Raw genomic sequence first — 14,658 nt, 5'->3', positions numbered from 1 at the left:
TTAGTAACACTTAAAATCTAAAGTCTATGGATTTTTAAGATAAACAAGTTTAATAGACTTTGGACTCATGAGTCAGCCCAACATAGCTAAGTTTACTTTTGACATGTTTTTAGTTGTACAAAAGTTACTCAAATTAGTCCATTGTTCCTGCACGGAGACTCATACTTGGACGTTCAAGTGAAAACCTAATTACACTCGATTGCTGCCTAATTGGCCACCATTAAGCTCTACAAACATTTCCACCTTGCAGTGTCACCACACTGTCAATTTAACTGTTACTGCCCGTCTGTTCCTCCATCAGCACCCACCTCTGCCAAACACTGTGACCACAAGACCAGTTTAATATCCAACAGCTAATTAGAGAAACCACAAAGCCAAAGAAGAGCATTTCTCCCTTTGCATTATTCTTTGACAGCTCTTCACAGATCTTTGCTTTTGCTGCTGGTTTATTTGTCTGGTGTCTGCCTTGTGTCATTGCATGGCTGGCCTCTCTGCTTCCTGATGTCTCGCTTGTGTAGACCCAACTTCACACATGATCAATTGAAAGCGTCAGTAGTTGACTGGGAGCAGGTGTACTTCATGTCTTATTTGGAGCCACAGAATTTTGCCATTGACAAAGCATGTACTTTTAATCTACAGGTAAATTAGTTAGCAAGCAGGTTGTCTAATTACTCTTAAGTATTAATTATAAAACAAGGACAAAAGTGAAGCGAACTGCATAAAAGACACTGAAACTGATCCCACAACACGCTAGGTCTCTGCCACGTGTTTTAATTGTGATCAGATTATACAATTTGATGCACTGTTGTTGTTCACAAATGTGACAAATATATTGTTGTATATTAGGGATGTGCAAAATTACCAATTTTCATAATTTACTAGTTTTTATGACTAGTCAACTAATTGTGTTAAGAAAAATAATATATAATTTAGCTCTGTTATGGTTACATGACCCCAATCAGATGCGTTTCAGAGGGATATATGGACGCCAAGTGCAACACTTCAACATGGTGACTAACGGATATTTAACAAATAAATAGGCTAAATAACTAACATCATATTGCACAAAACTATCAAAGAAAGAAATAAAGGCTCCAATACAGAGCAGCACGAAACTGCTCATGCACATACTGAATGCAGAATGACATAGTTCAATGTAACCAGAGTGCTTCAGGGCGATCCTCGCTGCACATTTAGAAGTGAAGAACTGCAAGATAATATTGCGTTTACACAGTTCACAACATTGAGTAGTTTAAACCTTTTTTACAACAATTATTTATTTAAGCATTGTCAGACAGAATAAGCAAAATACTTTATTCTCTCCACAACACCTCACAAATACGATAACATTACTCACAGCAGAGGGTTGATCGTGTTACAGTGATCATCTTGAAATTTGTTGTTCGGTGCTTTGCTGTAACAACAGTGCATAAAAAGACTAAATCTGTTAAGCATTAAAGCAAAGAGACGAAACTTCTTGCAAATGGTTTTACTTTGCTGATTGTAATTCACTGTTAAGTACCTTAAGATATCATCACCCAAAAACGCTCTCCAAGTTGTTGCATTTCTCAATGAATTTGAGAAATAAAATTAAAACCACCACCACCGAAAATATTAATGTTAATAGTCGACCCCCACTAATCGACTAGTCAGTTGTTGGACGACTCGTTGATTAGTCAACCATCCTGGCACAACCCTATTGCATATATCATATTGTGAGGTAGTTAGATATACCAAAGTCCCTTTCAAGGTAAGTCAGTCCACTCGCCGGCCATCTTGGAAACTCTCCCGGCAGCTATTGTTTATGTATACAAGAGGCATAAAAGTGAAGCTACTGTCTACTTTAATGGGGAAAGGTGGAAATCATCAAAACAGCTGGTCAAGATTATGTTCAAAGATCATATTTCAAATCAGCAGTAAAATCTGACAACAGTTTCATAAATTGTGCTGATTTAGCTCAGATCATGCTAAAAAAAAAAAAAGAATCTTATTTTTCAGGCTGGTCCAGCTAATGTGCATGCATGTTCAAAAGTTGACTGACAGGTGATGTCTGTATCTTAAAGATGATTGGCTCTTTCTTTTTTACCTGTAAGGTGGGACTTCCTTTTCTACATCTGCCATATTGAGCTTTCCAATTACTCCAAATAATTTTAATACCAGTGCTCCGTCTCAGGCTAGATAGTCTCTGGAAAAACCCAGCCATATTTGCAGTGCAGTGTTGGATGCAATATGGTGCATAATGTGATTGTATTTTTTTTTTTAGATGTAACGAGTTAAGTAGCATGATTAGAATTTATATCATAATACCTCAATTACTTCTTTCAATAGAACTTGTATCGGGCCGATACTGGGAGGTAAATTTGAAAGTTTCTGACTCATTGAGTACATTGACATAATAACATGGGCCTAGTTGGCTCCAGTGTGCAAATTTTAAGCCAGTTTCAAAGATTCTACTGAAATACTTCTGATTTCTTACCCTCAGACAAAAGCCCCGTTCACACATGCAACCAGGTAAATTACAAAATCATTTAACTGGAAACTGTACCAAATGTGCTTTTCACACATACCATCAATAAGGAAATGTATTGTAATGATACAACTTTGCATGAAGGAAAGCGGCCAGAGCTCAATTTACCAGTATTTACAAAAGGGTTGTGTTCATATATGACCTCTTAACTGGAAATTGTAGGTAATTTTCTGGAAAAGGCTGTATATGTGAATGTGACTATTGATTCCATTTAGTCTGAGGATATCAAACATGTTTGATATTTGTGAGCAGACTATTCTCAACTACAGAGAAAATCTCATATTGTATGATGCTCCACAACTCAGATCTGAAGTTTGGTCAGCAGCCAATAGAAATAGAGATGGCAAACACACTCTCAAAGTGGAGCTTAACTTTTAACGACACTCTCCTCCAACTGGCCTCCACCCTCTGTAAAGGCCATACTTACCATGTCTTCCCAAACAAAACCAACTCATGCGCTTGACCCGTTTCTTTCGTGATTTGGGAGCACAGAGTAGCAGCAACAACAAATGCAGTGCTCCAATATACTCATGTTTGTTTTTATCTGTCATGTTAACGAAAGGGCGAAGCAAGTGAGTTTGTGATTGGATTGAATCGACTTGACGGTCGGGTAGTGTTTGATCCTCAGTCATTCGGTGTATGATGCACAGTTTTTATCTGTAGCCATTTACAAAAGTCATTGAGGGTGTGATTCCTAATATTTTATAATCTGCTCAGATTGTAAAAATTGTGTAATCCAGCATTAAGTGTCACAACTAATAGTAAAAACGGCTGACTGTGTTAATAAATCCATACCATCATAGTGTTGAGACATTGTGTCAAACTAATGTTAAAGAAAGTTTTATAGCCATAATGGGTCCTTTGAACATTTACAATAGCCAAAAACTTTCACATAGAAAGTTGTTTATCATTTTTTTATGTGTGTCTCTCAGGCACTGAGAAAGTGCGTCAAGCTCAGGACTGTAAACATCTTCATGTGGTGAATCCTGATTGGCTGTGGGGCTGCCTGGAGCGTTGGGAACGAATCGAGGAACAGCTCTTTCCTCTGAAAGAAGACTATAGCAAATCACACAGGTATTACCCCCCCCCCCCATTTCATCCCTTTTTATGTTCACACAGTAAAATACTCCTTAGTCAGTGTTTTTCTTGACTTGTCAGACATTTCTAATGTGTTTTGCACTTTGGAAAACTTCAGAGCTCCTGAATAGAATATAAAACATTAAACTCTTATAACACACTATTTACAAAAAACTTCAGGTTGTGCTGACTCTTGTGATATCAAACTCAAATAATGGGTTTTATTTTTAGAGAGAGTGATTTCACACAAAAATAAAACAAATCTGTCATTATTTACTCCTGAATGACATTCTTATGCAGTAGACAAAAGGAGATATTTTGAAGACTTGAGTTGAGTTTTCCATGCTCTTTCAAGCTTCAAAAAAGTTACAAAACAACCATAAAAGTATTATAAAGGTAGTCCGTTTTGCACTCTATTCTAGCTTTTCTGAAGCCATACGATAACTGTAAGAAAAACAGATAGAAATGTATTCATCTATACCAAAATAAAGCCGTATGGACCACTTTTATGAAATTTATATGGGTCTTTTTTCAAGCATGAAAGCTCTAGTCCCATGAATATTTTTCTAAAACCTCTAGAAGTATTTGGGCAAACTTATTCCTTAAGATTGTTTAGAGGATATAAACAACATATTCTCACTGTCGTCTAGGAGCAGCAGTCCCGCCACATTTCCAAATGTCCAGGAGTCTCTTCTCAGGCCTCTGTTCCCACCCACTACCGTTCAGCACAAGTCCCCACCAGTGCTGGAGATGCGGACATATGACCCTGTCACCGGAAAACTCATCCGCAGGGGTCCACAGGCCTCCCGTCCACCCTCTTATCATCACTCGCATGGATCATCCTCTGCTCAGCCTGCACATGGAGATCTCAGGTAATAATTTACCTGCAGCCTGTTATTGGTGTGGATCAACAGGTGGCACTTGGCCCGTTTGATGTTGTCATCATTTAAAATTAAATAAATATGCAATAATTTTTAGGTGGCAATTAGTGCATTTATGGTTATTCTCAGTATTTTTGAATTGTTGTACCGTTATAGATGTGAACGAAACAAATGTAAAACTGTCTAAAGGCTACTTTATAACATGATTGTTGTATCAGTCTGTGGGCACGTTGATTGAAACATGTTTGAGCGAGACTGGAAATGTGCACAAACTGTGCCTTCTGAGTCTCTGTCAGCCACAGAGCGACTTAACGTGTGTCTGGTGACAAACCCCTTTGAAGAGCTCTAGAGAGATGCTAGTCATCTCTCTAGAGTGCAACAGAAAAAGTAGGGATGCACCAATATGGAATACCTGGGCTGATAACGATAACCGATCATTTACAGCTCATTGTGGCCAAAACTGATAACCGACATTTAAAAAACAAACATCTTTTTCATTTTTAGTTCTTTAACCTGGAACTGCTTGCTAATTCATTTAATGCTTCTCATTTATAAATGTGTAATTTAAAAGCTTGGAATTTGGACTGCTATTTAAGGATTGACGGATGTAACATGAACCAAAAATGTGCCTATATTACAGATGAATGCTAATTTGAATGACAAAAAATTACAATACACTTGCATAAATTGTATGGTGCCCATTTATGTGAGTGTTTACGGTAATCCTGATGATGCGCTAAAAGAGAGAATAATGAACTTCAAACAAATGTAATGATGTGTTAAACCAAAATGAGGTGATAAACAGCATGTAACGAACATTAAGCAACAAAACACACAATACTAACCCTAATCTCTGTATATATGGTGTTACATTTATTCTAGCAGCCAGAATGCGAGTGCAGGGGTGGTTTGTGTGTTATATATGTGTGCTTATGCATGTCAGGTACATACCTACAGGTACATACATGTTTTTCTCGTTTTCATTTTTTGCCTCATCAAACAAACAGAATATGGGAAATGGCATGACTTTACTTAAGATTAAGATTCAACTTTATGGTCATTGTGCAGAGTACAGGTACAGAGCCAATGAAATGCAGCTGTTTTCGCATATCCCAACTAAGCTGGGGTCAGAGCGCAGGGTCAGCCATGAAACGGCGCCACTGGAGCAGATAGGGTCAAGGGCCTTGCTCAAAGGCCCAACAGTGGCATCTTGGCGGTGCTGGGGCTTGAACCCCTGACATTTCTGTCAGTAACCCAGAGCCTTAACTGCTGAGCCACCAATGACCCCCTCTGTTACTTACAGCAGATGACTCAAACCAGCCCCTGTTGAAATGTTGAAATAATATTTAGATTTTCACGGTTATCCGCCAATAATATATCGTCTAGGGTAGCTAGCATCACCGTAATAACCGGCCCACCGCAGTGTCAGAGTGCCACCTGTGGTTATGCACGTGACATCAACTTACATAAAATAAGTTAAGAAAACTTGAAATCAATTCCTGAAATAATGTAATTTAATGAGTATAATGAAGGATTAGATGTTTAGTATCTTTATTGTGGATTCTTTATCACAGGGGCATATTTATTTTCAGTTTTGTAAAGACTTACATAACGTAACGGCATATTCGCAAGATGCGCATTTAGCACGCAACTCAAGCCAACTGCACACCACGACTAGGTGTAACAACTACACGTTCATTCGTCCCCAACTGGAGTTACAATCTCGAAATGCCTTCACAAACTCACACACAGGAGATTTTATTTGTGATATCATGTAAACAAACAACATGAAAGAAAGAGCTTGTGCCCATTTATGCACTCTATCTTGAACTCATGCTCCGTTGTGCTTTCGCTGACTTTATTGATTCACAGATTTAAGTTCTAATATTCTATTAATGTTATTATACTAGGGTTAGGGTTAACGCAACTTGGACAAAGAAAATCCTCACAATATTAAGAGTGGATCATTTCAATAAACAAGGTTTTTCTTCTAAAACATTGTCAGTGCATTGGTAATATATTGCAGTGTTGTTTATTTCTCATCATATTTTCTTCAACAATGTTTGAATTAAATTTGTTAAAATTATCCTCATAATCCTGTCTTTGTTAATGGAATCAAATAACCCTCAAACATTTATGTTTAATTCCGTTGAGGAGATTGCTCCAAATTCTGGACATGTATTCAGTATGCAGCTGGAAACATAATAACTTAAACAAAACCCTAAGGGTAAGCATAGATAGGAATGATTTCTTATTGAAACACTAGTTTTGGATATATTTGTTATGTTTTTATGGTATATCTGGTGTAGCCCGCGTGTGAGTGTGTGTGCGCGCGCGCTTGGTTACAGATATTTAGGCAATGAACAAGGAGGAAATCTAGACATTATTTTAATTTGTTGAGTGGAGAAACAAAGTATTTTAAAGTAATTGGTAATGTCATTACTTTTCCAGTGAAGTCTGCAATGTTACAATTTTATAGGAGTAATTTGTCATTTGTAGTGAATTACTTGCCCATCTGCCTATAAATCAATGGTGATAAGTACATGTGGGTGTTCTTGCATTACTGTGCGCTCATATATATAACATCATAGCAGTGGAGTTTTCTGGAAGAACTGTTTTTGCGCCCTAAAAATGTAGACCACGTTAAAATATCTGTTCAAAAGAGCAGAGTACATCTTGTTTGCCTGCGCCGTGAAAATATCAAGTTTTCATTAGTGTCGAGACCACCTGTTCACCCCAAATACCTCTTGGGCGTCCATATTTTGGCCACTGTCAGTGCTTCTGTGTGAAAGCCCATGGGAAATGTGCCTGGTCAGCAAGACCTTTGCTAATGGCCTTTATAAGTCTATAAACCATGTGCTGCCCTTGCCTTTTCTTTCCCAGCTCATATTGGATTTCTCATGGAGTCCAATTCACATTAATCTCAAAGCTCTAAATAAAGTCAGTGAGAAGGAAAACATTGCACTTTGACACCTGAGATTGTGAAACTGAAATTATTAGTAAATTTCATCAGAACTTTTGGCCATTACTGTGACAAGGGAATAATATAAACAAGACTGTTAATGCAGATCAAAAGATATGAGGGGAAAAATACAGCTTCTGTGTCAGCATCTGCTGAGTACAACATTATATTAGAAAAGATGTGAGATAAGAAAATGTGATATGAAAGCTGCAAAAAGTACTTCAGGGTTCCCTTCCTGCGATTTGATTGTTGCTGCATGCTGGCAACTTCACATTATTCATGTTTTATGAGCGTTATTTTGTGCTTTTCAGGGGGAACCTCAGAGAACATGATTGACTTTAACAAATCATCTTCATCAAAAGGGCGGGTCAAAGGGCCAGCGATAGAGTGGCAAATAGTCATGAAAAACACAAATATGACATGCAATAAAATAAGTTGTGGCACAAAAATACTTATCTTGCATCACAAAATAAAAATAATGTATGATATGACCACTTTTAACTGAATTCATGCCTCTTTTTCATATAAAAACAGGGCAACCTGACCAACTCTCCATACAGACATACTGTAGGTCTCTAAAAGCTGCACTTTTTTTTCTTAATGAGTGTGCAGTCCTGTTTTTAGCCTGCACTCCATAAACAGCAAGGCCTGATGTGTTTGAATGAATAGCCGGGCAATGTGAAGGCCTGTTTGGCATATCACATATTGGATCACAGTGCTCTTGCGCTGCTGATGAGAGGATGTACTGGTCTCCTGGCAACAGGGCTTGTTTAATGTTTCAAGGCCACAAGCATCAATACAAAATCACCCATGTTCCTCTTTTGTTGCTAGGTAGCACACGAGAAAAGTACTACATGAACAAGAAGCACATGATGGCTGTCTGAGAACTTTGCTGATTTGAGAGAGTTGTACAATGTTCCCATGGTCAACCTGGAAATATCAGGGAATTATAAAAAATTGTGTGTTCTAGTATGCATAAAAAATTATCTTTTGTCAGGATTTTTTAATGCATAAAAAAAAAAAAAAAAAAAAGAATGAAAATATATATATATATATATATATATATATATATATATATATATATATATTTGCTCTCATCAAAATATAGTTACTGCTTGGCTCTAGAGAGATGACTAGCATCTCTCTAGAGCTCTTCAAAGGGGTTTCATTAGCTAGAAATAATTTTTTTTTGTCACTGCATTCTTAAATATCTTGGACATTTTTATGTTGAAATGATTGTTCTTGTTATTCTCAAGATTCAGCTACAAACTAGTCTTCGACAGAGATATAAAAAAATCTCTATAAAATCTAAATGCTTATACCATATTCACAAATGACTGGAAAGCTCATAGAAATCAATAAAATTATAACATTTCTGCCATTTTTATATTGGAAATAAATTGTTCTTGTTATAAAATTAATTGGTTGCTGTCTGTTTAGCTGTGATAAATCTGAGCTGAACAAAATTTGTCTCACATTTCACACCACCATTCTCAATATACAGGTGAAACTCGAAAAATTAGAATATCGTGCAAAAGTTCATTAATTTCAGTAATTCAACTTAAAAGGTGAAACTAATATATTATATAGACTCATTACAAGCAAAGTAAGATATTTCAAGCCTTTATTTGATATAATTTTGATGATTATGGCTTACAGCTTATGAAAACCCCAAATTCAGAATCTCAGAAAATTAGAATATTACATGAAATCAATAAAAAAAGGATTTTAAATACAGAAATGTCGGCCCTCTGAAAAGTATAATCATGCATATGTACTCAGTACTTGGTTTGGGCCCCTTTTGCATTAATTACTGCCTCAATGCGGCATGGCATGGATGCTATCAGCCTGTGGCACTGCTGAGGTGTTATGGAAGACCAAGATGCTTCAATAGCGGCCTTCAGCTCTTCTGCATTGTTTGGTCCCATGTCTCTCATCTTTCTCTTGGCAATGCCCCATAGATTCTCTATGGGGTTCAGGTCAGGCGAGTTTGCTGGCCAATCAAGCACAGTAATACCATGGTCATTGAACCAGGTTTTGGTACTTTTGGCAGTGTGGGCAGGTGCCAAGTCCTGCTGGAAAATGAAGTCAGCATCTCCATAAAGCTTGTCTGCTGAAGGAAGCATGAAGTGCTCTAAAATGTCCCGGTAGACGGCTGCGTTGACTCTGGACTTAATAAAGCACAGTGGACCAACACCAGCCGATGACATGGCTCCCCAAACCAACACAGACTGTGGAAACTTCATACTGGACTTCAAGCATCTTGGATTGCGTGCCTCTCCATTCTTCCTCCAGACTCTGGGACCTTGGTTTCCAAATGAGATGCAAAATTTGCTCTCATCAGAAAAGAGGACTTTGGACCACTGAGCAACAGACCAGTTCTTTTTTTCTTTAGCCCAGGTAAGACGTTTGACATTTGAAGCCCATGTCCAGGACCCGTCTGTGTGTGGTGGCTCTTGATGCAGTAACTCCAGCCTCAGTCCACTCCTTGTGAAGCTCCCCACACATTTGAATGGCCTTTTCCTGACAATCCTCTCCAGGCTACGGTCATCCCTGCTGCTTGTGCACCTTTTTCTTCCACACTTTTCCCTTCCATTTAACTTTCTATTAATGTGCTTTGATACAGCACTTTGAGAACATCCAACTTCTTTTGCAATTACCTTTTGAGGCTTTCCCTCCTTGTGGAGGGTGTCAATGATGGTTTTCTGCACAACTGTCAGGTCAGCAGTCTTCCCCATGATTGTGAATTCAACTGAACCAGACTGAGAGACCATTTAAAGGCTCAGGAACCCTTTGCAGGTGTTTAGCTGATTAGAGTGTGACACTTTGAGCCTACAATACTGAACCTTTTCACAATATTCTAATTTTCTGAGATTCTGAATTTGGGGTTTTCATAAGCTGTAAGCCATAATCATCAAAATTATATCAAATAAAGGCTTGAAATATCTTACTTTGCTTGTAATGAGTCTATATAATATATTAGTTTCACCTTTTAAGTTGAATTACTGAAATTAATGAACTTTTGCACGATATTCAAATTTTTCGAGTTTCACCTGTATGGGGGAAATTTAAAAACGTTTTTCAATTAATTTGAGGTGCAAGACCATTAAATTAGTGCTTTCCAGTTGAAACATAAAAATATTAATTATCTAGTGTAGGATGACTTTTCCATTGTAGTTGACAGAGCGTTTAATGTTAAATGTAGGTGACATGACCCTGATCCAAGATCAGCTCATTAAATGCTCTTCAGATTGTTAAGCTTGAAGCTCTAGAAGGATAACAAGAAAAGACAGAAGGTTAACTAGACTTGTAGACTTGAACTATCTCAGAATAGTTCTTTCAAAAGGAGAGGTTAAAAAGGCAGCAAGTCAGTAAGTGTGTTATTATTAAGGATGTGCAGTAACATGTTTTAGAAATTGACAAGTCAGGTTGAATTGGAGGTCTTATGGAACCCTAAATATTTAGGATAGTTTAGAGTCATTGCCATTATAGTATTTTACAGATGTTTAACAAATCAGAAGGTTAAAAATAATCCTCCTCACAAAAAATGGAGACTTGTCAATATTCACAATCAGTGATGGGTGTAATCTGATTACAAATTAGTTTGGTAATGTTTGGTCAAAAAAGTAGTGTAATAATTTACATTTTAAATTCTTGTAATCAATTAAGGTAATTATTACTTGGGTTACTCTTATATCTAAAATAATATTTATGTAGAATACATGTAGAATAGAATACATGTGCGTGCCTGTGACAGCTGAAAATGTGTACAAGGAGGAAATATGAACATTTTAATTCGTTTTTCTGAGTTTTTCTCAATTTAAAAAGTGTTTTAAAAAGTAACTAAGGTAAAGTAATTAGTAATGTGATTAATTTTGTAAAGTAATCTGCTTACAATTTTAGGGAACTAATTAGTAATCTGTATTGGGTTAATTTGGGGAACTTGCCCACCTGTTTTCATAATACTGTAACAGGATCGTTGCTCGTGGCAGGCGATTTGAAGTCTGTCTATATAGATGGATATTAAAAAAATCTGTTCTCAGAATTAGTTTTTTTGAATGTCAAGGAAGCATAATAAAAATAAAATAAAAGAGGAATGCAGTGCGGCCTTGCATGTAGCATAATGAGGCATTTTAAATTAAGTTGCATGCCTCTTTATTACTTCAGCTGACTATATTGACCATGTCCAGTTTCATGGTTATAAATATGAATAGGATGTTTTAGATTTGAATTTAACAATTCAAATGTTCCCTCTAGAAATGTTCAAGATTTATTTTGTATGTTGGTCAATTCTGACCAAATAAATGTAAAAATCTAAAACTGAGTTAAAACAATCAGAAATGTGAAATTACACTGGTTTTTTGTTTCTAGGCGACATTGTGGCTTTTTAAATTCAGTTTCTGTTACCATTGATGGGACGCTTAATTCACAGATGGTTGGAGAATCATCACACCTGCATCCCTGATGCTGCTCTGTCCAGCAGAGCTCCCACAATTCTCTGCTGTCTAGTGTTGGTCTCAGTCTCTCTCATATCAACAGGAGGAGATGGTTTGTTGTGCCACTGATGTGATTACAGAGTTTGCTTGACAGACCAGTCTAGAACTATCAGTCCTCTTGAGACAGGCTCTGTTAGTACAGAAATGTGGTGGATATTTCAAAGAACTATGGCAGCGCTTCTCAACACGCGGCCCTCGAGAAATCTTTTGCGGCCCGTGTTATGTTGACATAATCAAAAATATCTTTAACAATATCAAATGTGTATAATATGTGAGGTGCCATTTTGTAGAATATTTATGGTAATTTTCTGTAGCCCTGAATCATTGAACATTTATAGTGCGAGAAACACTGACAAGAAAGTAAGGAATGAATTATATAATAAAATAATATTTGTGTAGCCTATAGCTGATGTTACATGGGAGTGGCGGTCAATATGTGCACTGCTGTGCACTTAAATGCTGTGTCATTCAAACATGAGACTTCGTGCAATTTATTTTTCATGAACTGCATTACTTCACAGCAAAAAAAAAAAAAAAGATGGTGAACAAAATTATTTGTCACTGAAGCAGTTTTGGAGTATGTACAGAAAATATACCTCTTAGGAATTCCTTAGAAAAATTGACCATTTTATAATAGTAACCACAATTTTACCATAGTATTTGTAGTTAAACCATAGGAACCACAAAATGAACCATGGTTACTACAGTCATGGTTACTAAAATATTACTATAGTAAAACCATGTCTATTAAATGAATGCAATATTACTGTAGTGTAATCAATGTTAATAGTATCAAAACTACGAATTTTGCCGTAAAATACAAGATACATCAGTACATTACTACAGTTATGGTGACAACAAAATTACTATAGTAAATCAATGGTTTCTGCTAAAAGACCATGGTTATTAAAATCATGATAACTACAATATTACTATAGTAAAACCATGGTTCATTTTTGTAAGAACTGATCATGTCTGTTTTCTGTACTGCAATAAATTTAGAAAGTGGCTCTTTGAAAAAGCCATCAAAGGTTTACCGTGCATTCAGAGGCGAGAGCGTGAACTTTTGCTCAAGCTGCCCTGCCAACAACACTATCGAAGATTCGTGGATGCTCTGACGTAGTTGAAATAGGCGACAGCGTTCATTCGGAATGCTTGGTAATAGATTCAGAATCGTTTGAGTATGAATCGTGATGCATCACTGAAATATTTTTTTCCAACAGCTCTAATATCCACAGTAAAATGAGTCCTATATCGACATTATCTGAAAGGCTAATCAGAAAGGAAGAAGCCACTGCTCCAAATCCGCCATTAAAAAAGCCAGACTACAGTTTGCAAGTGCACATGGAGACAAAGATGTTACTTTTTTATTTCCTCTGGTCTGATCAAACAAAAATCAAACTGTTTGGCTATAATGACTATCGTTATGTTTGGAGGAAAAAGCGTGAGGCTTGCAAGCCAAAGAACACCATCCCAACCGTGAAGCATGGGGTTGGCAGCATCATGTTGTGGGAGTGTTTTGCTGCAGGAGGGACTGGTACAATTCACAAAATAGATGGCATCATGAGGAAGGAAATTTATGTGGACGTATTGAAGCAACATCTCAAGACATCAGCCAGGAAGTGAAAGCTTGGTCACAATTGGGTCTTCCAAATGTACAATGACCCCAGCATACCTCCAACGTTGTTGTGGTTGTAACAATAAAGTCAAGGTATTGGAGTGGCCATCACAAAGCTCTGATGTCAATCCAACTGAAAATTTGTTGGCAGAACTGAAAAAGTATTTGTGAGCAAGAAGACCTACAAACCGGACTCAGTTACACCAGTTCTGTCTGGAGGAATGGGACAAAATGTATGTAAACTTCTAACCCACTGGGGATGTGATGAAAGAAATAAAAGCTGAAATAAATAATTCTCTCTACTATTATTCTGACTTTTCACATTCTTAAAATAAATTAGTGATCCTAACTGACCTAAGACAGGGAATGTTTTCTACGATTAAATGTCAGGAATTGTGAAAAACTGAGTTTAAATGTATTTAAACTTCTGACTTCAACTGTACCAAGTTTCAATCCAAGTGTCAATATGCTGAAGTGGTACGAAAATACAGTCTTCAGGTCCATTTTGGAGTGCTTCCTTTGAATTCATTGATCTGGGATACTAGAATGGTTTGTTCTATAATCATGAATCTCATAATTTGTGTCATGAGTGTCTCCTAAATGATACATGAATTGGACATATGGCCTAGGAGTTTGAAAAAGAAAATAAAAAATGGTGGAAAATCTAGTGGGTGGATCTTTAAAACGATGCAACCGATTCGGACTCTGCATGACCCAAGGAATCAGAGGAAACAGGAATTTTGTTTGTAAGACTTGCGGTTCAAAAGGTTCACATACAGTTCCTATGGGCTGCCATAGACTTTAAGAGCAGAAGCAGAATAATAAGAAAACTAACATACAATAAGTGCTTCAGCACCTATAAACCACTTACTGCTCTTGGCTCAATAACTTAAGTTGCTTTAAAAAGTTTCAAGTTTTATGTTTTGTCATCTTTGTTCTATTGGTTTTATTTGTTTTGTTGCTTGTTTGTTTGTTTGTTTTTACTTTATTACTGACTGTTTATATGTCTTTAATAATTACTTATAAAACAATATTAACTCAAATTCACGAATTAATTTGTATTTTGTCATATTGCTTTTTAATCTAAGCAAAATAAA

General features: G+C 36.7%; 1 protein-coding gene across 2 annotated transcripts in view; it reads left to right on the top strand.

Moving 5' to 3' along the window:
• LOC127619591 (RNA polymerase II subunit A C-terminal domain phosphatase-like) overlaps positions 1-14,658 on the top strand; it is a 148,964-nt gene that overhangs the window by 55,642 nt on the left and 78,664 nt on the right. For both annotated transcript variants that reach the window (XM_052092477.1, XM_052092476.1), the window contains exons 9-10: positions 3,460-3,601; positions 4,255-4,476. In XM_052092477.1, coding sequence (XP_051948437.1) covers positions 3,460-3,601; positions 4,255-4,476 — 364 coding nt within the window. The remainder of the gene's footprint in view (positions 1-3,459; positions 3,602-4,254; positions 4,477-14,658) is intronic.

Source organism: Xyrauchen texanus, chromosome 26 (assembly GCF_025860055.1).
Source record: "Xyrauchen texanus isolate HMW12.3.18 chromosome 26, RBS_HiC_50CHRs, whole genome shotgun sequence".
Classification (NCBI taxonomy): domain Eukaryota; kingdom Metazoa; phylum Chordata; class Actinopteri; order Cypriniformes; family Catostomidae; genus Xyrauchen; species Xyrauchen texanus.
This window is presented reverse-complemented; position numbering and strand designations above follow the sequence as displayed.